We start from the raw sequence: 26,601 nt of genomic DNA on the forward strand, positions 1-26,601 counted from the left end.
GAAAGATAAATCATATGTTAACCATGTTTATACGAGTTTGGATATTTTAACCGAGAAAATGTTGTTTAGGAAATTATTAAGTGTATCTTACGTGAATCATGTTCGCGTTGCTAGGTATCACGGTCATATTTTGGATAAAATAAGACCTATTGGATCGACCCCGGATAGAGATTCTAACGAGTATAAGGTCAGTATCGTCGAATGAGGTAGAAGTTACCATATACGAAGTACCTAAAAGTAACTTCTACTGCACTGCCGAATGATTTTATGATGATTACACATAAATAGTATGATATGTAACGGACAGGCATTTCCAAAACAGACAGAATATTTTGGGGACCACGCGTACAAAAAGTGTTGTAAAGAAAAGACGGTGGGACTACTTACCGACTCTGCACCGTTCGAGTCATCGTTGCTTAAGCTTGTTTTCGTCGCGAAGTAGCACGTCGAAAGGCGGACGCGTATAACAAGTCGCGTGACTTAGTTTCGACGGTTAATGTTACCCTAGGTGCCAAGATGGCGGCTCGTCTCTGATTCCAGCAAGGAAACAGTGTGACGCACGTTCTAACCTAACCTATCCTATTCTAATAAATTACCATAATTATTAGCAACCAAATTATTAGAGTAGGTTAGGTTAGAACGTGCGTCCCACTGTTTCCTTGCTGGAATCAGAGACGAGCCGCCATCTTGGCACCTAAGGTAACATTAACTGTTTCAACGTCACTAGGTCACATGACTTTATCGCAACTTTATTAATCCATTTCTTCTGCCCTTTTCCATTACGTACAGCTTACCGCACGTGAGTTTTCTGCTCTGTGAATTTTTGGTCTTTAGCATCTGCATTTCGATGGTTGGATAGCCGAGCAGTTAAGGTGGCGTCGGCCACTCGGGGACTCCGTATTAAATCCAAACAGATTCAAAAAACCCTGGAATTTTTTGGAGGATGATCTGTTCGAATACGTGGAGTCCCGTCTCTCGCCGCCCGGCTGCCCCGTTATGGGTTTGGCCAAACCTATAAGAGGCCCTCTTAGTCTCTGCAAAGCAGAGTAACGATCGACAGTGATAGTGTGAAAACTCATAACTGAGATTCACGTAGAAGTTCGGTAAATTGTGAGTTTTTTTTATCGATAAAAATAAATTGATTCGAAATATTTAAATATATTTTCTGCTACCGAATATTTACATCTTTTTAATAAAACTACGCAAATCTTTTACTTGCATTCTTATTTTTTTATATACTATACGTGACAAGTTTTTATGCTTTTAATTCAACAATATTAATTGTCGATTTAGGTTGTTACTGTGTATTCAGCATCTAGTAGAAAACACTTTTATTTATACACGTATTGTAGAATCTAATTGTTGTGATCACTCTATACTGATTATAACAACTCACTAATAACATCTGAGTAAACTAATAAGATCACAGTTAATGTCCAATATAATTATATGTAAATTAAAATTCTGGAAGAGATCTGACAGAGGTCCGGGTAGCATAACTGACAATCCGTCTGATAGTAAGTGGGAGTTGTGGGTTTGAGTCTAACTCCGGGCTGATTCTTTTCTGCCAGAACATTTTAAATTATATTATGAGATGGGGGTCTAACTCCCTATTCCTAGTGAAATTACTTTATATCTTTCTTGTTTATATACAGTATATGTATATAGACCACGGTTACTGTAAATTCTACTTTTGTTGATTTTGACATTAAAGAGGATGTGTTTAAAACAATTAAAAGTTTAGTTTTAATAGCAAACATAGATCCTGGCACCTACTCTCTTATTCTGGAAGCATGGGCGATTAACGACACATGACGAGTCAGTCTGTGCCACTTGTAGTCTTTCTCTTGGAACCGTCTTGTCTGGCACCAATAAATTATCCCTTATTATTCATTTTTCAAATATCTCTTAAATAATTACACTCCCTCTTCTCTTGGATCCATCGTATTTGATATTCAAGACATACCCCATCTGCTTCCCTTAGTTGTACCTCATATTTATTTAATAACAATTCATCCAGCATATAATTGAAGTTTAAAACATCTGCAATTTAAACTACTGTAATGCGAGCAAATAACAATTAAAATGATTGTGCTATCGGCTGCGGTACGTGGCCGATAGCGGCGTATCTAGCAGGAGACGATAGCTTAATAATAACTATTTACCCAAAGGTAATGATTAATATGACAAACTCTGATTATAGTTAGACTTTAAAAGAATATTTTAACGTAATATGCTTTGGAATGGGCTAGTTCTAATGATAATAGACAAGCGATAACAGTATTAGTGATGACAGTAAGTAGATTGTATGTGTAAAGTATGTGTAAAGTATCTGTTGTAAATATAAACTACACAAGAATAATTATATGTTGGTAAAATGCGAAATATAAATAAGTTACTGATGGGATAGAATGGGTTACCTTAGGAAATTGGCAAAATATCCAGATTACGAAACATAAAAATGAAACTATTAGAGAAATAATGCAGACAGAATATAAAGTGTGTTACAAAAGTTTGGTGCAATTCCTCAAACACGATGTGGTTGTGTGTAATAATAATTTCCACCACCATTTTTAAACACCTTATACTTATTGGAAGTGTAAGGTTTTTGTAAGATTTAAGGTTCTAAATTATACCAAACAATGCTCGCTTTCTATTGTTTAAGATTTTCAGTTTTCCACCTGAATAGAGTTTTCTAGAGATGATGTTCCAAAGATTTTCTATTTGGTTTAGATCTGGGAGCTTGCCAATTCATTATACAGATATTTTTTGTTTGGACCCATACTTAATTGAAGTTTGAACTATGAATGGGTACATTATTTTGCTGCAATATCCATTCATATTAGTAGAAAATTTTCTGGTGTGCTTTGATAGTCATTGGATTTTTGTCATCCTGAAACAAATATAGAGTGGGGCATATGTTTGTTCTAGTGAAAAAATACTGTAAATTTTGAACTGTTCGTTAGAAACTAGTTGTGTTTGAGAGTTTGCAGGAAGGATAATTGGAATTCAGAAAGTGTTTGACAATCTCAAACAAGATTGATAGCTCTGGATGTACCAGAAAATACTGAAGGTGGTATTGAATGGTCCTGTTATAGCTCCCTAGACTTTGCAATAAGGGGGCAATTAAAGATAAAGTTTGTCCTCTTCCAATAGAGAAATCGTTGCCGATTCTTCGGGAATGCATCAGAGATGTAACGAAAGGAAGTTTGACAGCGATTCGATGCCATATTTTAAACCTGTTTGAACACCTATGAAACTTGATTGCGTTTTGAAATTTATACTTTATAGTCAATTTACTACCTAGTTAATTGCGTTTTATTTGAATTTACGAATTGAATTTTTTATTTTCAGATAATTCAATTACTCCTGTACTTACTCCACAGCTCTGCTTCTATATTTCTCTATATTTGAGTCTTCTTTTTTATGATTTATCATGGAATTATCTTGCGTTCTTAAAACAAGAAAAAATATTACAAATCATTCTAGTTTTAATTATTTATATAATTCTGTATGATATTATCATTACATATTACAGTAATATAGCATAAAATATTCAAAATTTATATCTGTTTATCCTTAGGAAAATTATAAAAATATGAAGAATCTTGTAGATGAATTAAAAGCAAACGTTTCCAATATTATAAAAGGTAAATAGTTTTTCATAAAAAAAAAAAAAACACAATGTTAGATTATATATTTAATACAATATATTTTTAGGTGGCGACGAGAAGGCAATTTCTAGGCATACTTCTAAAGGAAAAATTTTAGTAAGAGACAGAATAGATAATCTATTAGATCCTGGGTAAGTACTTTGATTTTGATAATAAATATATAGAAATAAAAGATTAATACAATAATACTTGTAATAAGTCTGTAAATGGTCATATATAATAATAATAATAATAAAAACTACAGAAAACACATACTCAAAGATACAACACTCACAAATGACACGTGCAGAAAATGTCACATCATGCCAGAAACTATGCAACACATCACTTCCAGTTGCAAGCTCTTGGCACAGACAGAGTATTTACGTAGACATAATCAAGTAGCAAATATAATACACCAAGAGCTTGAAAAGAAAAACAAATTAGTAGACATCCACGAACCATACTACAAGTACATTCCACAGACAGTATTGGAAAACAACACGCACAAAATGTACTACGACAGAGCCATAATCACAGATAAAACAATTTACCACAACAGGCCAGACATCACACTCATTGACAAACACAATAAAATCACATACATTATAGACATATCCATTCCAAACACTCACAATGTACAAAACACATGCACTGAAAAACTCAGCAAGTACACAGAACTCGCCCAGAAAATAAGGCATCTGTGGAGGATGGATAGGGTGCTTATTGTACCTGTTCTCTCCTCTACAAATGTGATACCACACACATTACACAAAAGCCTGGGCACATTACAATTGAATAGAAACACATACATCACACTACAGAAGGCCACTATATTGAATACGTGTCATATTGTGAGGAAATTCCTGAATACAGACACACACACTGATACACTTCTTTAATTTTTGTTTTGGTCACTATGCCTTGACTTTGGTCCGGCATAGTACACAGCCACCGGTGTTAACCGAGTATATCTCACTTAACCCAACATAATAATAATAACTGTTGTTGTTTTAAAAATTACATGCAAAGGAATGCCACAGCAAAGAGTCTTTAAAGCTTCTTGGATTAGTAACAAATGTAAACAAAAAAACAGCAAAATTAAAAGCAAAAATACAACTCTGAGGCTGTTGAGACTTTATTGGAGAATAGAACATGCTCCTCTTTCACGTGCACTGTAGTTTAAATGAACTATTTCTTACACTTTATGATGACAGTATCATCTTGCATAGGGTCATATGTACTGTACAGCAACAGTTTCTTTGACTTTTTTTGTACATATGTGGATGGTCTATGGCTCAGAGGTCCCAACTATCTCATTCAGAGATGCTTTTATATGTAATTAAAATGATACATATTTTACAGTATTATGACCAAAACAATTATTGGAGCCCATGATAGCCACAGTGTGGTACATTAGCCATGTCAAACTCTTCTAGACTCTTACTGCGGCTGTGGTATACTTATATGATTTCTTTTTATAAATTTGGTATATGTCACTTACATGCACGTAATATTTTTGTAGGTTTGTTAACTATTGTTAATTAAGGTGGAGGTTCGAATATGATCAGGGAATCGGAAAGCTGCTAGTGATTTTGCTCTCGTTTTTTTGTGTGATTTATGCATTAATTCACGGAAAACATTGTCGGATTGTAAACAAAGAATTGCCAGAAGTATAAAGGAAGAGAATAATATCAAGTAGGATACAAAAATTTTGAAAACTTTTATATTTTTCTTAAGCCTATTTCCGGTCGGCCATCGAATTCAAATTACGGACCTCTGGCTGAACAGATTTGAATAATACTCTACCCTAGCCGAGAGGACAACATCAGTATTGTATCTTGAAAATTTTATCAAAATTCACCTGCCTATTTTTAAATTATGACTGTTCTTAGATTGGCTTCCATTTTGCACCTTGACTTTACCATTGCTATGGCACTGGTCAATGTCTGTTTCTTTCTAGAAACTTTAGAATAATTAATTAGTACTACTTAGAAAAGTTATATAAACTTATATAAAAACTTATATAATAAAAAAAATGGAAGAATATAGTAATTCGTCTACGGATTACAAATCACAATCTGAGAAGGAAGATGTAGGATTACTAAATATTTTATCTGTAAAGAGTGATATAGAAAAGTATATAAAAGAATATGCTAGATCAAAACGAGAAACAAAAATACATGTAAAATTTATAACAGATAGTCTAGATAAAATAGTAAATATTTACAAAGAAAATAGAACAACAGATAATTGTATAAAAGAAATTAACAACAAGTTAGAAAAACTAATTGATAACACTGCCATAAAAACGCAAAATCCAACATATGCAGATATAGTAAAGGAATGGATACCCCCACAAAAAGAAAATAAAGCAGTTATAATAATCAATCACAAAAACGAAAATATTGACTCAGATGAAGTTAAGAAAAAAATTAAGACGGTCATCGATCCAGTAAAACTTGGAATTGGCATAAAGAATGTAAGAAAAATTAGAAATAATGGTATCTTAGTGGAAGTAGAAAATGCAAACCAGAGCGAACGACTAATTAAAGAAATTGCTAAAAATGAGGATCTTACAGCAAAAACACCAAAAAAAATTATGCCAAAGATATGTATTTATCATGTACCAGACGATATAGAGAAAGAGGAATTAATAGAGAAATTGTTCATTCAAAACGAATATATTTCAATGGCCTATAATGAAGGAGGAAACTATAATAACGAAATAAACATAAAATATAGGTGGGGTAAATCCAAAAACACAAATCATTGGGTCTGTGAGGTATCCCCGAAACTACGCAAATTACTTTTGAATCAAAGAAAAATAAATATGGGTTGGGTAAGGTGCCAAATAAGAGATTACTATAACATAATTCAATGTTATAAATGCTGTCGATATGGGCATACCGCCCAAGAATGTCAATGTAATAGAAACTACTGTACACATTGTGCGGGCGATCATCGATACAACGAATGCACAAATAAGGATAAAACCCCAAATTGCGTAAATTGCATAAAATGTAAGAATGACACACATACCCACAAAGCAATAAGTGACGAATGCCCGGAAAAGCAGAAAATAATCAGAAAAATTAAAATGAAAATTGATTATGGAAACTAGTTCTCTAAATAATAACGAAGGTATGAATCATTTGGAAAGTAAAAGTTTAAAATGCTTACAGATTAACGTAGGGAGGGGAATAAATGCTGTATCTCAAATTGTAGGTAATAAAATACAAAATCTTGATATCCTATTGATACAAGAACCGTACTGCAAAGCAAACAAACCTATGGGCTGGCCACTCAAAACACAGGTACTCTATTCGAGCAATGGGGAAACACCATGGACCATAACAATTATAAACAACAAAAATATGCAATGTATGTTGTTAACCAACTATAGTGATCAATTTATGACTACTATCGAATTAAGAAACAAAGATAAAAAATGGATAATCTGTAATATATACCTTCCAATGAAAGCAAATATCAATACTCACTTAGCAAAATTAGAACAATTGTGTACAATATACCATCAAAGCCATGCAATTATTATTGGAGGAGACAGTAATGCCCATTCGTATGTTTGGTTCGACGAAAATATGGATGACAGAGGTGACGAGTTGGAAGAATTCATAAATCATCAAAATTTATTTCTTCTAAATGAACCAAACATGCTTAGTACATTCGAAAGTACAAATGGAAGTTCTAATATAGACATAACAATTATTAATAGTATCGCACTGAATGAAGTCAAAAATTGGAAAGTAAACGATGAAATCAGCCTATCTGAACATAGATACATCACGTATGAAATAGATCAAATATTTAACAATATAAGTATAAAAAAGTACAATATCAAAAAAGCCAAATGGAAAAGAATAATCGAAGAAATCAAACCACACAAACAAGAATTGGAAAACATAAAGAATAAAGAACAGGCAAACGAAAAAATTACAAATCTCATAAACATAATAAATAAAACAATAGATAAAAACATCCCAATTTATGAGGAAAGAAATAGAATTGTCAAATGGTGGAATACAGAACTGACCACCCTTAAAAGTAAAGTTAGGGCAAAGCGTAGACATTATGCAAAATGCAAAGATCAAAATTTAAGAGGAAATCTCAAAGAAGACTATCTCACAGAGCAAAGGCAGTATAAACAACTTATAAAAGAGTCGAAGGAAAAAAGCTGGACAGAATTCTGTCAACAAAGCGCGAATGATCCCTGGGGATTAATATATAAAATTTCAGCTAAGAAAATAAAACAAAAGTTCCAACTAACAGAATTAAAAAATGAAAATGGAAATATCATCAGTGATATGGAGGAATGTCTAAAGATATTACTACAGGAATTTATTAAACCTGATGATAAATCTCAGGATACTCCTGAACAGAAAACATTACGTGAAGCAATGCGTTTTCATACAAATGAAACACATACGCCACAATTTACTAAGGAGGAAATAACATGGATAATATCGACCTTTAAAAACGGGAAAGCACCAGGTAACGATTATATTACAATAGAAATGATTAAGATACTAAATATGAAAGATCCTGATCTTCTGCCTAAAATATACAATACTTGCTTAAATTTTGCAATCTTTCCGACACCCTGGAAGGTAGCTAAAATTCTGCCACTTTACAAAGGGAAAAATAAAGATAGATTGAAAGCTAAAAGCTACAGACCAATCTCATTGTTACCAGTAATGGGCAAGGTTCTTGACAAACTAATCGTATACCGCCTCACAACTTGGCTAAATTCTAGACAGTACCTAAACGAAAATCAATATGGATTCCAAGAAGGAAAATCGGCGGAAGACGCCATCGCTAAAGTAATTAATGATATTGAAGAAGAACGAAAACATAATAAATGGACAATAGCTCTCAGTCTAGATATAGCAGGAGCATTCGACAGTGCGTGGTGGCCGCTCCTACACAAAAAATTAGAAGAAATCAATTGTCCCTGTAATATATACTCATTAATATGTGATTATTTAAATAACAGAACAGCATTCATAGAATATGCTGACATAAAAATTGAAAAAACAATGACAATGGGATGCCCACAAGGATCGTGTTCAGGCCCCACATTCTGGTCCATCCTACTAAATGACCTTTTAAATACTGAGACAATAATAGGAACGAAAATAACAGCGTTTGCGGATGATATATTGGTGGTTTGCTCAGCAAACAGTCGGATGCAAATCGAGAAAAAATGTAATAACATATTGGAGAGGATAGCGAACTGGGGAAAGAGAAACAAATTACAGTTTAACCCCGATAAAACTACGGCCATCGCGTTTACGACTTGCAAAGTGGATAAAAGACAGCCAACGATAAAATTGCAAAACAAAAACATAAAATGTTCTAATCAAATAATATACTTAGGTATGACAATAGACAACAAATTGTCATGGAATGCCCACCTTGAATCTGTCAAAAAGAAAGTTGGCAATCTTTTTCAAGAAATTACCAAAGTGGCAAAAAAAGAATGGAGTACAGGAGGTACTGCACTAACTCAAATATACAAAGGCGTAGTGATACCAATAACTACATATGGCGCTCAAGTATGGGGAAATAGAGCAGAAATGACCTATATGAAAAGAAAGATAATAAGCTTCCAACGTAAATTTCTCCTACGAATAACAGGTGCATATAGAACCACGTCTAATGATGCATTATGTGTAATGGCAGGCCTCCTACCAATGGACTTAGAAATAAGTCAAAGGAGGGATATTCGAAAAATTTTAAAAGAAAAAATAACATATGGAGCAATACTAACAGAGAAAGACGAAATAGAATATCGAATCAAAAGATATCAACAATTGAAAAGATATGAGTGGAAAAAGATACAAATAAAAGAATATAGTCCATTAACTAAAAATAGAATTTATACGGATGGCTCGAGAACCCCAGAAGGAGTAGGAGCTGCATACATATATATATCAAATAATAGAGAACAATACAACAGGAAAATCAAACTAGATAAAAGATGCAATAACTATCAGGCAGAACTCGTAGCCTTAGAACAGGCTGTAAGCTGGATTAGCAACAACATGAAAAATATAACAATCACAATCTGTACAGATAGTCTTTCCGTATTAAAAGCATTGAATGACGACGAAAACAAACACAAACTCATCGACAACATTAGAAAATATATCTTAGCAAATAAAAACAATATATCTTTCAGCTGGGTAAAAGCACATATGGGCGACCCTGGAAACGAACGAGTAGACAGCCTAGCAAAAGAGGCAAGCAGCTCAAACATGAAAGTAGTATACAAGAAATTATCTGAAAGATATGTAAAAAGGGAAATAAAGAACAAATATATAATAAAATGGCAAAAGAGATGGACAGAATCAACAAAAGGAAGAGAACTTTTTGAGTATCTACCTGATGTTCACCAGCGAATAAAAAATAAGAACTTTATAATAAATTATAAATTTACAAGATTCATGACTGCACATGGTGACTTTGCAGAGTACCACAATAGATTCCATCATAATAACGATGGCACTTGTGAAATATGCGGAGACAGAGAAACTCCGACACATCTTTTATTTGAGTGTATTAAATATGAAAATATTAGAAACGAGCTACGAACAATAAGCAATAAAGAAGGTTATACTTGGCCAATAAAAAAAGTAGTCTTATCAATAACGTCACTCTTTATACATACTTTATAAACTTTATAAGAATATGTTATAAAACCAGAATATAATCGTCCCATATACCATCACGAAGAAGTAATGAAACGTGGAAATACGACGACAGTGCTAGTAACAATAGTACAACTAACAGAAACAACAGGCAATAGTACTACAAGTGCTACAAGTGTATCTAATTTTACACACAAAACGAAAAGGAAGTGATAATGAAATAAGTGGTATGAATGAGATGATATCATGAAAAACAAAATAATCTTGGAAGTACTACAAGTGCTACAAATAATAGGGAAATACGACGGAGGAGCAAGAGGAATGGCTGTACAGTGATTTAAGAAACTACACGTGAAAGTACTACAAGAAAGTGATACCTTTTGTGTTATAAGTGAAAATTCTACAAATTAAAGTGTTAAATTGTGGATGTACCTACTCAGTGACAGTGACAGTGATACTAGTACAGGTACAGAAACGTTTCGATACTATAGTGATAATATGAAAATACGATGATAATAGGAAGTGCCAATATACGACAAGCAAACATAGTGGTTATCTCTGAAACCTTAATTATAATATCTCAAGTACTTTTAAATAAAACATGAAACATATGTAGACTCTTTAATACTATCATTAACATTAAAAAAAAACAACTCCACATACAGTATATTTTACATTTTGTATTTGTATTTTTTATTTATAATGTTTGCACAAAAAGTACAAAACAGCCAACATGGAATTATAAAAAAAAAAAAATCTACATATTATATTAATTGTTTCAATAATATGTAATTTAAATATATAAAATGTAATATGCTGAATGTAACAAAATACGAATATATGTCGGCAAAAAAAAAAATGTAGCGGCTACGACCGCAATAGTGTATCCAACTCTCTGTAAAGCAGTGAGCGAAACAGAGAACGTCTGAAAATAAAGTGGAGCACCAGAAGCCTGACATTTATTGCCAGGTAGAAGGTCTGCTCTCTATTACTATAAAAATTGTTAATTAAGGTAAGTTGCAATCTGCAGTATATACACAGATTGCAACTTTCGAATGGGCAACTAAAAGCCGAGAACACATTTGCACAAATGGAATTTTAAGTAATTAATGCCGCGACTACAAATCAACAAACCTACCAGTAATGAAGAAGAAACATTGATGTGCATTTAGATAAAAAGAAATAGAGAAAATAGGTTTATTATAAATTAACTATGCTTTTTTTCCAAGTCTTCCTTACATATTTATCCAAATATAGGCATTCTTAATGTAATGTAACAGTCATATTTTCTATAGAAGGGTGATAACTATAGTATTTTAGTTATGGACGGTACATGCGAAATAAAATATCGTTCCAATAGAAAATGCGGCTTCCACATATTTCTGTTAGGCATTATATGGTTACTATCGTGACAAGGTTTTCCTTTCCTGCTCCACACCATTAGTAGTATAGTAGTATAGGCATTATCTTATTTAATATGCAAACCAAAAGAGAGACAGATTCTAATTTGATTCTGATCTTCACAATACTGCATGCTCATCTTTCTCTTATTTAAAAAATTTTTTTTAGGACTGACTGAAAATTGAATTTTCTTGTTTTAAGCCGAAGAGATTGTAATATAATTGATATTATAAGTCTCAATTTTCTTTATATTTTGAAATTTTGACATTGATTTGATATTTTAAGAACTCTGTAATTATTTTTATATCAATATTTTTAAACTTTAGTAGATATTCCATTAACCATGCAATAGATCTCCTTTTCTAGAATTATCGCAACTGGCTGCCTGGAAAGTGTACGATAACGAAGAAGTTCCGGCCGCCGGAATAATTACGGGAATAGGAAGAGTGATGGGGTAGGAGTTATTAGCGACAATATTAATAGTTATGTAAGAGAAAAGGTTTAAACCCGTTTTGTTTACGTGCAGAACCGAATGTATGATCGTAGCCAACGATGCGACCGTTAAAGGTGGAACTTATTATCCTCTGACTGTAAAGAAACATCTCAGAGCTCAAGAAATTGCTAAAGAAAATAACATCCCTTGCATATATTTAGGTAAGTATTTTTTAGAAAGTATGTATTCAAATGGTGACCTTGGAAATGCTACAGAATACGTGGCAAGAAATCAAACTTCAGTTGGGTTTTGTTTGTGTGACAAATGGAGCCTACATTGAAGTCTTCTAAATCGTGATGATTACGTTATTCACTATTTTTATGTGCAATTAGTGTAACTTGCTAGCTCAGCACATCATTTAATGTTACTGTGAAGAAAATTAACTTCTTTACGTTAACTGGATCATCAATAACTATAATTACATACACCTTGATAATCGTAGTAAAGAACTTAATGTAAATTTGACAAATGTCTTCGATCGTACACAAAATTCTGGGTGTAAGATTTGTGGAAAAATCTCTTATATCTGAGTATCTTTCGATGTCATTAAACCTGTCTGTATCTTGGACTAGTTTTATGTAATAAATCAATAACAACAGTATCAAAAGTAGTTGAATGTTAAAAGTCCGCAACATTTAAATCATATTTTTGGAGCTTTTCTGTTATTTAATTATGAATTAATGAGCATTTAGGATCGAAATTGAAATACTGATTGTAGGATTGATTCTTTTTGTTTGTTGTTGTTCATTTTATAACAGAATTAAAATATAACTATTCGGAAATTTTAATATTTATACAGTAGAGCGTCGACTATCCGAATCAATTGGGGACTGGGGTTGTTCGGAAAATCGATTTTTCGGATAACTGATTATGTACAAAAAAATACATTATTAATATAGTATATTAATATATCCCATGTTGAAATTTTTCTCCATTGCGTGTCGCTTTGCGTTGAATTTTCGTCGATGTTAAGCCCAACAAAAATTTTCATAATAATAATCATGGCTATTGTATTATTAAAAATGATTTCTTTATTTTGTAGAAATAAAATAAATATATTGAAAAATATAAAAACAAAAAGAAATTATACTTTAGAAGTTAATCTAGTATCAAAAACATTCGATTCGGCACGACACAGTCCGACTGGAATGCTTTCGCTTAACCGACGTTTAGGTTGATCGGCTTCCGGATGACCAACGCTCTACTGTATTTACATATGCTTTTAAAATACCAAAATAATTACAATGTTGAGTCTAAATTTTTTACAGTTGATTCCGGAGGAGCAAATTTACCTAGGCAGGCCGAAGTGTTTCCGGATATCACTCATTTTGGAAGAATTTTTTATAATCAAGCCGTAATGTCATCTATGAATATACCTCAGGTAAAATTATACAATATGTGTGTTTTTCATAAAATGTTTCATTGATGATTGTTAAGATTTTATTCATAAATATTGCATTGAGTTACTGAATATTTTATGATTATAAATCACCATTTTTTTTTATTTACATCAGAGTTTACTTAGCAAATTCCATATGAAGCATGCCTCTTTTGTAATGTTACTCAAAGCAAATTATTCTGCTTCCGTGCTATAAAATACTATGGTCTTTTGCTTTCTTGATTCCCAATTGATTACATTTTCTCTCATCTTTGTGACGTATCCAGTGTATGATCTATTTGAATCATTGGGCCTCTCTGCATCTACATATCGTAAAAATTTATTCTTTTTTCAGTCTTCTTAAATGACAGACAGTAGTCTATAGTTTCCACCAGATATCTCAAAACTCTTTTTGCTGCTATCCAATGAGTATTATTATAACACACATCAAATTGACTTTTACTACTAAGTAATAAGTAGTAAATGCTATATCCAACTGTATAAACACTCTTAAATACATTAATTGTTGGTAGGGATACTTACAGCTTTTACTGTGGTTTCGTGGTATGTTTGAGGTTCATCTTACAAGACAGTCGCTTGTTGGGTGAACCTCAAACATACCACTTGAACAACTTTGTAATCTGAGATTTTGTATTATTATTCTTTGAGTCACTGTATTGTCACTGGACACAGGTAAACGGGTTGTAATCTGAATCACTAGAGGCATCAGTGTCTTCTATATTTCTTTTGGTGTGTAAATCTCCTTGAGAGTTTTTCTTTCTTTGTGATTTCTACAATACTTTGAACTCCAGAGGAATCACCTACTATTACATTAGTATTATTTTACATGTCCTTTTTCTAAATCTTTCACTGTCTCAGTTGGCTTCTGATCCATATTATTTTTAATAAAAATTAATCTTCTTACCAGATTTTTGCAAGTCTGCTAATCTATTATAGTGGGCTACTGTGCATGTACTTCTTGGACTTTACATCAGCCTTCTTTCTAAGTTTATATGGAACGTGCATTCGAGCACCGCATCCAAATATTCCTGGGTTGCTTAAATCGACTTTACTGCCCAACCAGACTACTTTGGATAATGTACCAGAAATTGCCATCCTAGGAATATGATTCTTCAAATGAATTGCCGACGGCTTCTCCCTAGTAATATTTTTGCAATCCAGAATCTTGTAGCAAAGAACTTGTCCTTTGAATAATTGTAAGATTTACTCACTCCATTACACCATTCTGTTGTGGTGTATATGGAACCACGGTCTCGTAAACAGTCTCGTTATTTTTGAGAAAGACCGAAAACTTTTCATTACAATATTCTTTATTGTAAGTTTTTAGTCTTCTGATTGAAAGCCAGTTTAATGTTTGACTTCCTTTTTGAACTCAACAAACTTAATAAACTACTTCAAACTTTGTTAGAAGTGTTTATTAATACTTCTTTAAAAGTAGCAGCATTTCTAATGTAGCTAAACCAAACACGATGAACGTTTAAATGTATTGTAGCCAAAGTTCTTCGATCTTGAATCACATCCGTGTTAGACCCGACAACATAATTTCACAAGCCATCTATGTTTATTGAATTTTCATAGAAAACTTTGAATTATTATAATTAAAAACACTGCACACCACTCGTACTTACTCCAACACAAAATCTAATGGAAGCACAAATGTTTTCAGCTACTTTAAAGGACCTTCACGAGGTGAGAGAGCTATTTTTTACATCAAACAAGTTACAAAAATATTTAAAAATGGAATAATTCATGTGTGCAATGACACAGTTTACAAATTATATGATATATGACTAATCGGGTGCTATTTCCAAAAATTTTGTGCTTAAATCTATCCAGAATTTAAAATATTTCATATTTTTTACAATATTTAAACATAAGTAAGATTTTTAAAAATTCTTTCCAAAATTCATTTCAAGAGACGTTAAACAAGGACAAAGTCTGCATTTATATATAATTTATTTCAGATACAGTGGAACCTCGCTTAACGAGCATAATTCGTTCCAGAGTCTTACTCGTAATGTGAAACACTCGTTAAGCGAAACAGTTTTTCCCATAGAAATTAATGTAAAATACGATAATGCGTTCCACGCCAAAAAAATGCTCAAGTGTTTTATGTATAACGTTTACTCAAAAAAAAATTGTACAATATACGAAGGCTATTTTTTAAATAAGGTCCGTTTTTTAATAAGAAGAAAAATACTGTAAATATCATTAAAATATATTTTTTTTCCATATTCTGCATACTTTTATCTACTTTTCTACATAATTTCCATTTTTGTGTAAACATTTGTCATACTGCTCAACAATTTTTTGAATTCCGACTTCAAAGAAATCTGCCGTCCGTGAAGAAGCCCAATCCATGACTGCAGTTTTCACTTCTTCATCGTCGTTGAACCGTTGACCACAAAGGAACTGCTTTAAGTATGGAAACAAGCGAAAATCACTGGGTGCATGGTCTGGACTGTGTGGATGATCGTATCGAGTCAAAAACGATAAAGCACTGTCCAATCTTTTTGTTTTGTGATCGTCAGAAAGCAATCTTGGAACCCATGGAGAACACAATTTTCGATAATTCAGTTTCTCCGAAACAATGGTATACAAAACTGATCTTGAAATCTGTGGAAATTCAATTGATAACGTTGAAATCGTGAATCGTCGGTCCTCTCAAATTTTGTTATCCACATCACGAACCAAATCTTCAGAAATCAGAGAAGGTCTGCCAGGGCGGGTTTATCGTGCACATTAACTTGCCCATCCTTGAACATTCTTACCCACTTTTGAAGTTTACTGTCATAGCATTATTACCGTAAACTTTACAAATCTGACGGTGAATTTCCGCTGCTGCCAAGTTTCTTGTACTCAAGAATCGAATAACGGATCGTATATCACAGTCGGCGGGAGACTCAATTTTCTTAAACATTTCAAACTTCTATAGCTCAGCATATAGACAGACGATATGGCTGCAAATGGTGTCAAAACGTGCGCCAAGCTTGCTCGGAGCAGAAGCGCATGAGTACTGCTGTGATTGCGCATTATTCTCACTCTCATTCACAAACCGACCTTATTTAAAAAATAACCCTTGTACACTGTTAAGGAGCGTGAATCATCATCTAAATTTAATAATTATAAATAGTTAATTTTTAATTCGGACATTTCTAAAATTTAATTTGGAATCGGTTATTAAATTTAATGACCCGAGAATTTGGCATATTGTTTGGCGTGTTTATTATATAATGGGCTATGGTTGTTGATGTTTATAAGTAATATGTGTGATCACAAGCGACACTAAGATGCTAGGTGAACGAGTGCTAAACACAAACTGATAGAGCATGTGCACAATTCGGGACTTCCCTTTCCTCGTCACTCGTTACGCAAAATATGGCTTGTTAAGCGAGGCAAATTTTTACAATTTGTTTCGCTCGTTATGCGAAATACTTGTTGTGCAAGTTGCTCGTTAAGCGAGGTTCCACTGTATATGTAATATCTTGATTAAGTTTAGTCAGGTAGCAATATAAACAGTTTTTTTTTGTTTCAGATAGCCGTCGTAATGGGTAGCTGTACTGCCGGTGGTGCCTACGTTCCAGCCATGTCCGACGAGAGTATCATTGTTAGAAAACAAGGAACTATTTTCTTGGCTGGTCCTCCACTGGTAAGAAAATAAATTGTATTATAAAATGTAATAAGATTAAGATACTTTTGTAAGAGAGGTAGTTCTTATAATATATTTTAAGTCATGCAGTCTTGATATGATGATAATATATAATTACAAATAATGTATTTATTATTAAAAAATATCGAAATTCAAGAAACGGTCAATATAAAATATTATTTTAATGTGAAGTCAATAAATTTGTGCAGATTTTGAAGTGTCGACAAATAAAAACAGGATATTACCAGCCTCGAAATTTTACAGGTGGTCGCCCCAAAATTCATTTATTAGTTTACCCACGTTTGTTGTAAGAAAACTAAATTATTTTAAATGTACTTTTTATTAAACACCATCTGGTTTATATGTTTAACTGTAGTATGATTTACCGTATGAAATTGAATCAATGGCTTAATTATAAACAGTGAATATTGATTATGTTAAGTGCTATAAATTTGTGAGAAAGTTAAGGTGGTAGCCTACTACTATGGAGGGGCCTGGGATTGAATCCGGATGGGTCAATAAATGCTTTTGGAGGTGGTCAGTTCGGATAAATCGGGCCCCATTACTCGCCGACTACCCCATTGTCATTGTTGAACATTTTCGTTCACAGTTAGTGCATTACTGATCCATAAAATTACTTCAGATATATTTTAAAAACTATTATTACTACAAGGAATTCATTGAAATGCTTTAATTTCTAATAAAGACGTTTTATCATATCTTAGGTAAAAGCGGCAACGGGAGAAGAAATATTGGCCGAGGACCTCGGAGGAGGAGATCTGCATTGCAGGTATTCTTTTACACGGATTTAAAATGTAAAAAATAATAATTATAAGTTTAATAAAATTTAAAAATAAATATGACTTAACAAAGATAAAAAACTTCGTATTCTGTCTTTCCTTTTCGCCATTTCTGAAATTTTGCCCGAAAAGGTCGTCCGAAATTTTGTGAAGTGCTAAAGGACTACGGATGGTGTAAACGGCGAAAAGGAAAGACAGAATACGAAGTTTTTTATCTTTGTTAAGTCGTATTTATTTTTAAGTTTTATTAAATGTAAATAACGCCGGCCATGTAAATTGTATTAATTTATACTTTAAAATAATTATAAGCATTAATTACGAAAAATGTAAAATTTTTAGAAGAATTTAGAAGACTGGTATGTGTTTTTTTAATACCAGTTGCTCATAGTTTGTACTAATATATAGAAATTAAACTATTGACTTGCATTAGTTAAAGCATTCTACTTCTGTAGAAATAGGGGAGACCGGGGCAACTTCGGCATGTTAAGAATAAGTTAAATTTTGTGTAATAAATACTGCTGTAAACTGAAATAAAAGCATTGTTTATTGTCTACCAGAATGTAACTTTACCACAGAACTGGTTAAAATCAGTTTGGAAATAAAAATAATCATAATAATAATAACTTTATGAAGAGATAGCGATGTTACTGTTGCCGTATGGGGGCAACTTCGGCAACAGTAACAGAGCAAGATAGGGAGGTATATAAATTTGTGTTATTAACAATGTATACGTTGGAATTCACTATTAAAACAAAGAAATACTCTTCCAAAGACCTATTTAATATTATAACAACGAAATACAAGATCAAAGGCATATTTAAGTAAAGAAAATGTAAACAAAAATCAAACAGATAATAAATGAAAACATTCTAATGCAAGTTAAAAGCAATATAAAGTTAAATGAATTAGTGAGTTCAAACAAATGGCGAATTGTTTATGCCCTACACATATTGCAAATGAATCGAACCAACTCATTTTCCACATCTGTACAGCAACACGAGTCCACAGTTAACACTTGCAGCAGATAATCCACTTTTTCCGAGTAGTTTTATATTGTTCAGTGCATTATATGCAATAAGTATTTTCGTTGTCATTTTTCGGTTTTTTAGGACTTTACTGTCCCTTTTCTTTAGTGAACTTCCAATCCGATTTCTCCAAATCCATTGCCTTTCTGCAAGTTCCTAATTTTTTTTTAACTTTAGCCTTGGCTTCTAGTGTGGCTTTGTATGGGAATCTAGTTATTTCTTCTGCTAGTTGCTAGTTGTGGCCAAATCAAAGCATAGCAAAACACGATCGGGAACAAGATCGGCAGCACTGCTGAAGATGCCCCAACAGTCATGATTTAGAAACATTAAGTGGAACCCTGAGAATAGGGTACTAAGCCATGATCTGGTCACGTGAATAAGTTAATGTTTTATCCTTCTAACAGGAAAAATAACTTTCGTTATTATAGAATTATAACAAAACCTGCCAATTCTATATAAATGGAAGCAAAATATTATATGAAATTGAATGAAACAGACAACTTATTTGATATTTCAACTACGCTTGTCGGAGAACAACACAGACACCACACTCAACAAGCCGTCATTAAAACTCAACTGTCTAGCCTCTAAAGAGAGTCTCCTTTTATTTTGTTTCAAAGAAAATGTAATTGACGAACTTGCCCCGTATGCCGAAGTTGCCCCGGTCTCCCCTATAGTAAAATGTTGAAAATCGGTTTAACGAATGTGTAGCAATTCCATTGAGTTTGAGCTTAATTTTGTTTGTCGACAGATCGATTACGAATTAAACTAAAAATTATTACAGACAGTCGGGCGTAACAGATCACATAGCTCAAGACGACCTTCATGCCCTTCACCTAACAAGAAGAATCGTCAAAAACTTGAATCGAGAGAAGAAACCGCAAGTTAGTTTATACTTTTTTATTTACAAAAGAAATAAAATTTTTTCACTTCTTTGTAAATTTTGAAATTGTTTTTTTAAATAAGAAATGCTAAGGTTATGTATAGGTTTTATTAATAAGGATGAGCTTCCCGAACTTGACAGTATAGGAAATATACTTAAAATATTTTTAGTAACATAAATCAAGTGACAGTAGCTTCCACTTATTGTTATCACTTTGGAACTAGCCTCTATACTGATAACAATAAGTAATAACATTATGCAGGAAAATTAATTAGACCAAATTCATATTTGATCAGTTTTTTTGGTTAATGTTACCTATGGTAGCGAACATGGTGGCTTGTCTCTGAAACAGTGGGGACGCACGTTCTAACCTAACCTAACCTAACCTATTGTAATAATTTGGTTGGTAATAATTATGGTAATTTATTAGAATAGGTTAGGTTAGGTTAGAACGTGCGTCCTCACTGTTTCAGAGACGAGCCGCCATGTTCGCTACCATAGGTAACATTAACCGTTTTTTTAATGTTTTCTTTGCTTAATTACAGAATTCCTTAAAAAAAGTAGAGAATTTCTAAGTATTCTCATACAAAAACACACATTAATTTATTTTTGAGAGACGATTTATAAAAATTGTATTAAAAATTTAGGTTACGCTTAAACCGTACGAAGAACCGGTATATCCTCTCGACGATTTATATGGCATCGTCGGTGACAATCTCATGAAATCTTACGACGTGCGAGAGGTAAGTTTTATGCTTTTATTCTGTTAACTATTTAAAATCAAATAGTAATAATATAATAATAATTACTAAAACCAAGTATTTCATCTGATAAATCTCTAGATTATTGCTAGAATCGTCGACGGAAGTCAATTCGACGAATTTAAAGCTTTGTACGGAGAGACGCTCGTTACTGGTGAATATAGATTTTAATACATACGCTCGATTCGAGTGCAAGTATCTATAATTTTGAATTTAGTGTTCATGAGTGGTTTTGGAATATAGGATTTGCAAGACTTTATGGATATCCTATAGGAGTAATTGGAAATAACGGAGTTTTATTTTGCGAATCTGCCCTAAAGGTATGGTTTACCGCTAAGATTAAAACTAATTCTGTTCTTTAATTTTTACCGAATGAAACATAATAACGAACGTAGATTAAAAAATGAAAGAGTCATTTACAGTTTCAGATTATTGTTGACTGACTGGAGATTGAAGTTATAAAATTTATGATTTAATTATTTATGTCACAAATATAATGTTGAAATAATGTTTAGAGTGGTCATTTAAAATTGTTGTATAGCTTAATCTTACGTAAAGATAAGTATTGGTCTTGCACAGGTTATTGATCATTTTCCAAATCAGTTTTTTTTTTTAAATTCCTTCCCTCGTACGGACACTAAAAACGGGGGTGAAGGACGGGGACCCAAAAAATTTCTGGCGCAGATCCCGAGAGCAATAGGTTGCCATCTTAATACCCATTTCGACATTAACTTCCAAGATAATTCTGTTGTCCGAAGCCGAGCATACCTTATATAAGCAACTCTGCGTTGTTACATCACTGTCAGACTGTTTACTTTCAAATAAGGGGTTGTCTCTAATTTTTTGGCCACTAAGTGTAATTGTGCATGCATTAATAATATGCACTTATTAGTTATTCAAATATTTAAAATTTTTGAGTTAGCCTCTCTTCGGTTACTTCTGGATCTGCCACCATTACTACAGTGCTATTACAGTGCTATTACAGTGCCAGTAGGCCAAGTGCACTTTGGCCTAAAAGGCCTGTCGTATGTGGAAATACTCGTAATTTTTGAATTAATTTTTTTTATCGGCCTAATGTTTAAGGTTTTGAGTATTTGTGGATAGTATTCACCCGTGTCTACTAAAGAGAGATAGTTTTTAAACAAAGAATTTGAGTTAATATTTGAAAGTTTAAAATGTTTGCATTTGTAGGCTTCGAGTTTAAGAATTAATAGTTTGATTGGAAAAAGTTAAAGGGCGATATCAGGAAGAATGAAAACTCCATAAGACAAGAACAAAAGAAAACATAATCGAATTGCTATAAATATAGAGAAAACATATACTAAATTGAACTTTTCCATCAAAAATTAATCACTACGTTCTGTTTTGTTGGAGATGTTTCTCATGACTAATATTTTTGACTTTGTTAACAGTTTGTCTTCAGGAAGAAAACAGTAAAACTTAGAAGCATTTTTACTTTTTTACCTATATTCAAATACAGCAGAGCATTGATTATCCAAATACCGGTCAACCGAAAGCGTTCCAGTTGGCAAATTCAATTTCCACTAGTGCTGCAGCACTCTCCCCTCTCTGCCAATCTAAACTGTAACGTACAGTACTACTTTATGTAAGGTATTTATTTGTAAAACGTGTGATACAAAATATATACAGAACAGTTTTGTGTTTAATATATTTTCGTAAATGATCAGTTATCCGAACGACCCCAGTCCCGAGTTGTTTCGGTTAATCGACGCTCTACTTTAATTGCTGTAGAAATATAAGTAGCTGACATATTTGTTTCCGATTAGAAATTTCTTGAAACCATTTCATCTTGTTATCAGATTAGAAGTAAATGGATTGACTATATGGATTAAAATAGTGTGAATGGAATGTTACATCCATGTGTAAGTCTTGTGCGAGTGGTCAGGTACGAGAATGGTTCAGGATGGAGGGGAAAGTCGAGAGACAGTAATGCTGGAAATAATGCATGTCGACTATGCATTTAAAAGTCAAATAACAACAATTTATTCGTGTAAGTTTATAAACTATTTTACAAGGGCATAGAATTAGTGGAAGAATCTATTCCTACGAGTGCACCAAATTGAGAGATAGAGCATTTACAATTTCGGATGTAAGTTGATAAATACCCAGATGTGGAAGTGATCGTGACTTTCTAGAAGAGAATGCTCGGTCTGGGTCAAAAATGGTCTTATTTCATTGGGGTAACGTTCAGTACTCGTTTGTCAACAAGAGCAGTGAAAGTTTGGTGGAAAAATTGATGGTAGTTTGGGAAGAATGGCAGTCAAAGTCGGTGATGAGGTTAATACACAGAATTTAGGCAGGCAAACCCTGTGTTGTCACGTGTCTCCTCTTGCCTTTTATTCGGGGCCCTCCTCCTGCCATTCTAGTGCCCATTTTTGGTAAAGTTGCTTCAATCTGTGATTTTTCCCCATTTCCCTCGACGAGTTTTTTGGAAGCGGTGTCACTCGTGGAGGAAGCTCTATCCGTGGGAAAATTTTACGAAGTTCCTTGACTGCATTTGTGAAATGGAATACTTCTCCCCTTTATTTTTGACTAAAAAATAAAAATTGAAATCATCAAATTTAACTAGCCAGGGTTTTCACAATAGCATACATTGTAAACATATCAATATGCATTTGCAAAAGTGTATGGAGATGCAAGAATTTTATTTTTTACAGAACATCTCTCTAAACAATTGAGAATCACCAGACTAGATGAACGACATTTCTTCATTTATCTTTCGAACACTTCATAAATTATAAAGCTTCTTTTTATAATATAATTCTGTATATAAAATTGTATATATTTAAATTAAGATTTTCAATTTTAGTGCATAATAAATGATAAAAATCCGATTGCACTCTCGCTTGTTCGAATCAATTATGCCGCTAAGTATTCCGGCCGAAAATAAATCACAGAGAAGTGTCTAAAAATATGATAAAGTTGTAAAATTAATACATACATTAACATTAAAATGTGTAGCACGTATCAAGTACGATATAAAAATTTTCAAAAATATGTACAAGTCTGTAGTTCTTTCCTTTGTAATTAGTCAGGATTGCAGTAGTTTTAAAATGACATTAATAATGGAATATACTTTTAAAGGGAACACACTTCATTGAATTATGCTGTCAAAGAAAAATTCCATTGTTGTTCCTTCAAAATATTACAGGTTGGACAATTTTATCGTTTTATCATTGTCGTTTTTATTTTACATTAATCTAATTAGAACTTTGAAATTTTAAAAGGTTTTATGGTCGGGAGGGAGGCCGAAGCGGAGGGCATTGCAAAGCACGGTGCCAAGATGGTGACGGCGGTCGCCTGCGCCAGAGTTCCCAAACTGACTTTAATCGTCGGAGGTTCTTACGGTGCGGGAAATTATGGAATGTGCGGAAGAGCATACTCGTAAGTTGAATTTTTATCTTATTAATTTTTTCTGAATAGTAAAAATAACTGTATACACCAGAATTAATTAATTGATCTTCATCAGGAATGAATCGAAAAAATTTTTGATTTATACCGAACGAAACTGATTATGGGACATTTTTAACTTTAAAATTTTCTTAACGTCGAGTGTGCAAGTTCGTGAATAGATAAATAAAATCTACAGACTGATAACTTACAAATATACGTATACACTAACTATATGTACATGAAAATAAAGTAAAAATAAAAATTAATAATAAAAATAATTAAATCAGTAAATAAATAGATGAAATAATGGGGGCCAACTAATGCATTACTTCAGCATTCTCTCTCCCCTCTTTCACAACAGAAGAGAAAGCAGGTGAAATGTATCATTGGAAAAGAAAGGCAATTTTCAGGTAATAAACTTTTGACATTTTAAAGTTTAATTTGAAATTCATCCGCTCGGCTGGGCGGATAAAACCACCGAACATGTTAATCGATCGTGGGTTTGTGGTTTGTGTCTTACCAATGGGCTAGCCACTTGGAATTTTCCGAGTTTTCTTCACGTTTGTAACACCCTTTTTCCCATAAAACTTCTCCCAGGAGGTAATTGCTCACATGTCTCACATTGCTGTCAGGTGGAAACACTCGTCCCATCATACATATGGTGTTTTGGCAAATGTTCCACCAAATCTCCAAACCTGCATGCAGGGAAAGTGTTCCAATGGACTAATTGATGCTCGTATGTGACATTTAGTCATATCCCACACCTGCTTATTGGAGATGGATCGGATGACCAAGCTGGCTGGCCAAAGTGGATTATATCACATTTTAAAGGGTGTTATACTTTTCCATGATGCAAGTTTGCAAGAATTATGAATTTGAGCTCTTCTACATTGATTTTATCTTCTTCCTGTTCCTTCTAAAATTATTAAAATACTTACAAGACGACAATTCTACCTACTTCTAATCTAAACTTTGTACATTGCAAACCACCGCTTAACCGAGATGACCGATTTGATATTTATTCGTCGAGACGCATTTTTATCATCTACGCAGGCATATTTAATATAAAGAACAGTATTATGTAAAATAACATCATTGTTAAAAGTTTCATGTGCTTATTTAAAGTAATCTGTATAAAAATAATAATTAATAATTAAGAACAGAAAGCTTATCAATTGAAATTCTTCCTTTCACATTTCAGACCGAGGTTTCTGTATATGTGGCCAAATGCCAGAATATCCGTAATGGGTGGCGAACAGGCAGCCAACGTCCTAGCACAGATTACTAGAGACCAATATAAACGCGAAGGAAAAACGGTAAGTTAATCATCTAATCCTTATTGATAATTTAGTTATTAAAGTATGCCTTGAATGAATGTCGAATTCAGTTGTCGGCGGAAGCAGAGAAGCAAATGAAGGATCCGATTATAGAGAGATTTGAAGACGAAGGAAATCCTTATTATGCATCTGCCAGGTAAGATATAGGAGATTTTCTTAGATCTGCTTTTTTGCATTATAAGAATCTCAAAAAAATGTTTTCTGTCTGTCAAGAGTCTAATCTTGACAGCAGCATCTTAATCTTGAGTCTAATGTGACAACAGCATTTTCTGACTTTTACATATTTAACAATTCAAAATAACATCACAGAACAGAATTAATATTCCTTTTGACATTCCATAAATTTACATATGCAATCATTTGCATACATTTACAGAAAAGCAAGTGTTTCCTGCGAATAGTCTGGAACTAAGTTAACGTCTTATTACTCTTGCAGATTGTGGGACGACGGCGTGATAGATCCTGTAGATTCCAGGAGGATACTGGGCCTCAGTCTGAGCGCGGCCATGAACGCCCCCATTCCGGAAACGAAATTTGGAGTGTTCCGAATGTAAAATCTGTACCGGAAGTTGTAAATGCAGATGCCAAGAAATGATAGAAAGATTTTTTTGTAATATAATAAATGCATTTTTTAAATTAAATTTTACTTTATTCATGATTTTTTGTGAAGAACACATTACAAAGTTTAGTTATTGTACAGCTCTATTTACAAGAAAAACTCCGAATACAATTAACGTATCTTCTGGCACGTAAAAATTCTAATTTGATATAATGGAGTGCATTTTTATTGCGTCACATCTGCAGCTCTTTTTCAGTCGGGACGTCTAATTCGTCTAAAAATTTCTCTTGTTTGACCGCTATCATCGAGTATGCATCTACACTAAGTTAAGGAAGATGTATTGAAAATCTTGGACATTATTAGAATAAACTATTGACAAATTCACAATTTATCACATACCAATGGTGACAAAAATACAACTCTCGAACATCTGTAGTGTGGCTTGCACAAACAAATTCTGAGTGAAAAAGCTAAGTAAAATCACTAAAATTTTGCAAAAGTACAGAAAGATTGTAGTATATCAATATCCCTACATTACATAAGCTTAATTTTT

The 26,601-nt window shown here is 33.0% G+C and overlaps 1 protein-coding gene across 1 annotated transcript; it reads left to right on the top strand.

The window, feature by feature from the left end:
• Mccc2 (methylcrotonyl-CoA carboxylase subunit 2) lies at nucleotides 1-26,130 on the top strand. The gene is made up of 17 exons (XM_067266005.1): nucleotides 1-187; nucleotides 3,584-3,650; nucleotides 3,721-3,805; nucleotides 12,081-12,182; nucleotides 12,255-12,382; nucleotides 13,490-13,602; nucleotides 17,156-17,269; nucleotides 17,995-18,059; nucleotides 19,879-19,978; nucleotides 20,625-20,720; nucleotides 20,820-20,892; nucleotides 20,982-21,058; nucleotides 23,844-23,910; nucleotides 23,987-24,143; nucleotides 25,354-25,468; nucleotides 25,540-25,625; nucleotides 25,926-26,130. Exons 1-17 carry the CDS (start codon nucleotides 59-61, stop codon nucleotides 26,041-26,043), a joined length of 1,692 nt encoding a protein of 563 aa, XP_067122106.1. The 5' UTR covers nucleotides 1-58; the 3' UTR covers nucleotides 26,044-26,130.
• The last annotated feature ends 471 nt before the right edge of the window (nucleotides 26,131-26,601 follow it).

Source organism: Centruroides vittatus, unplaced genomic scaffold, assembly GCF_030686945.1.
Source record: "Centruroides vittatus isolate TY-2023 unplaced genomic scaffold, ASM3068694v2 contig_260, whole genome shotgun sequence".
In the NCBI taxonomy this organism is placed as follows: Eukaryota; Metazoa; Arthropoda; class Arachnida; order Scorpiones; family Buthidae; genus Centruroides; species Centruroides vittatus.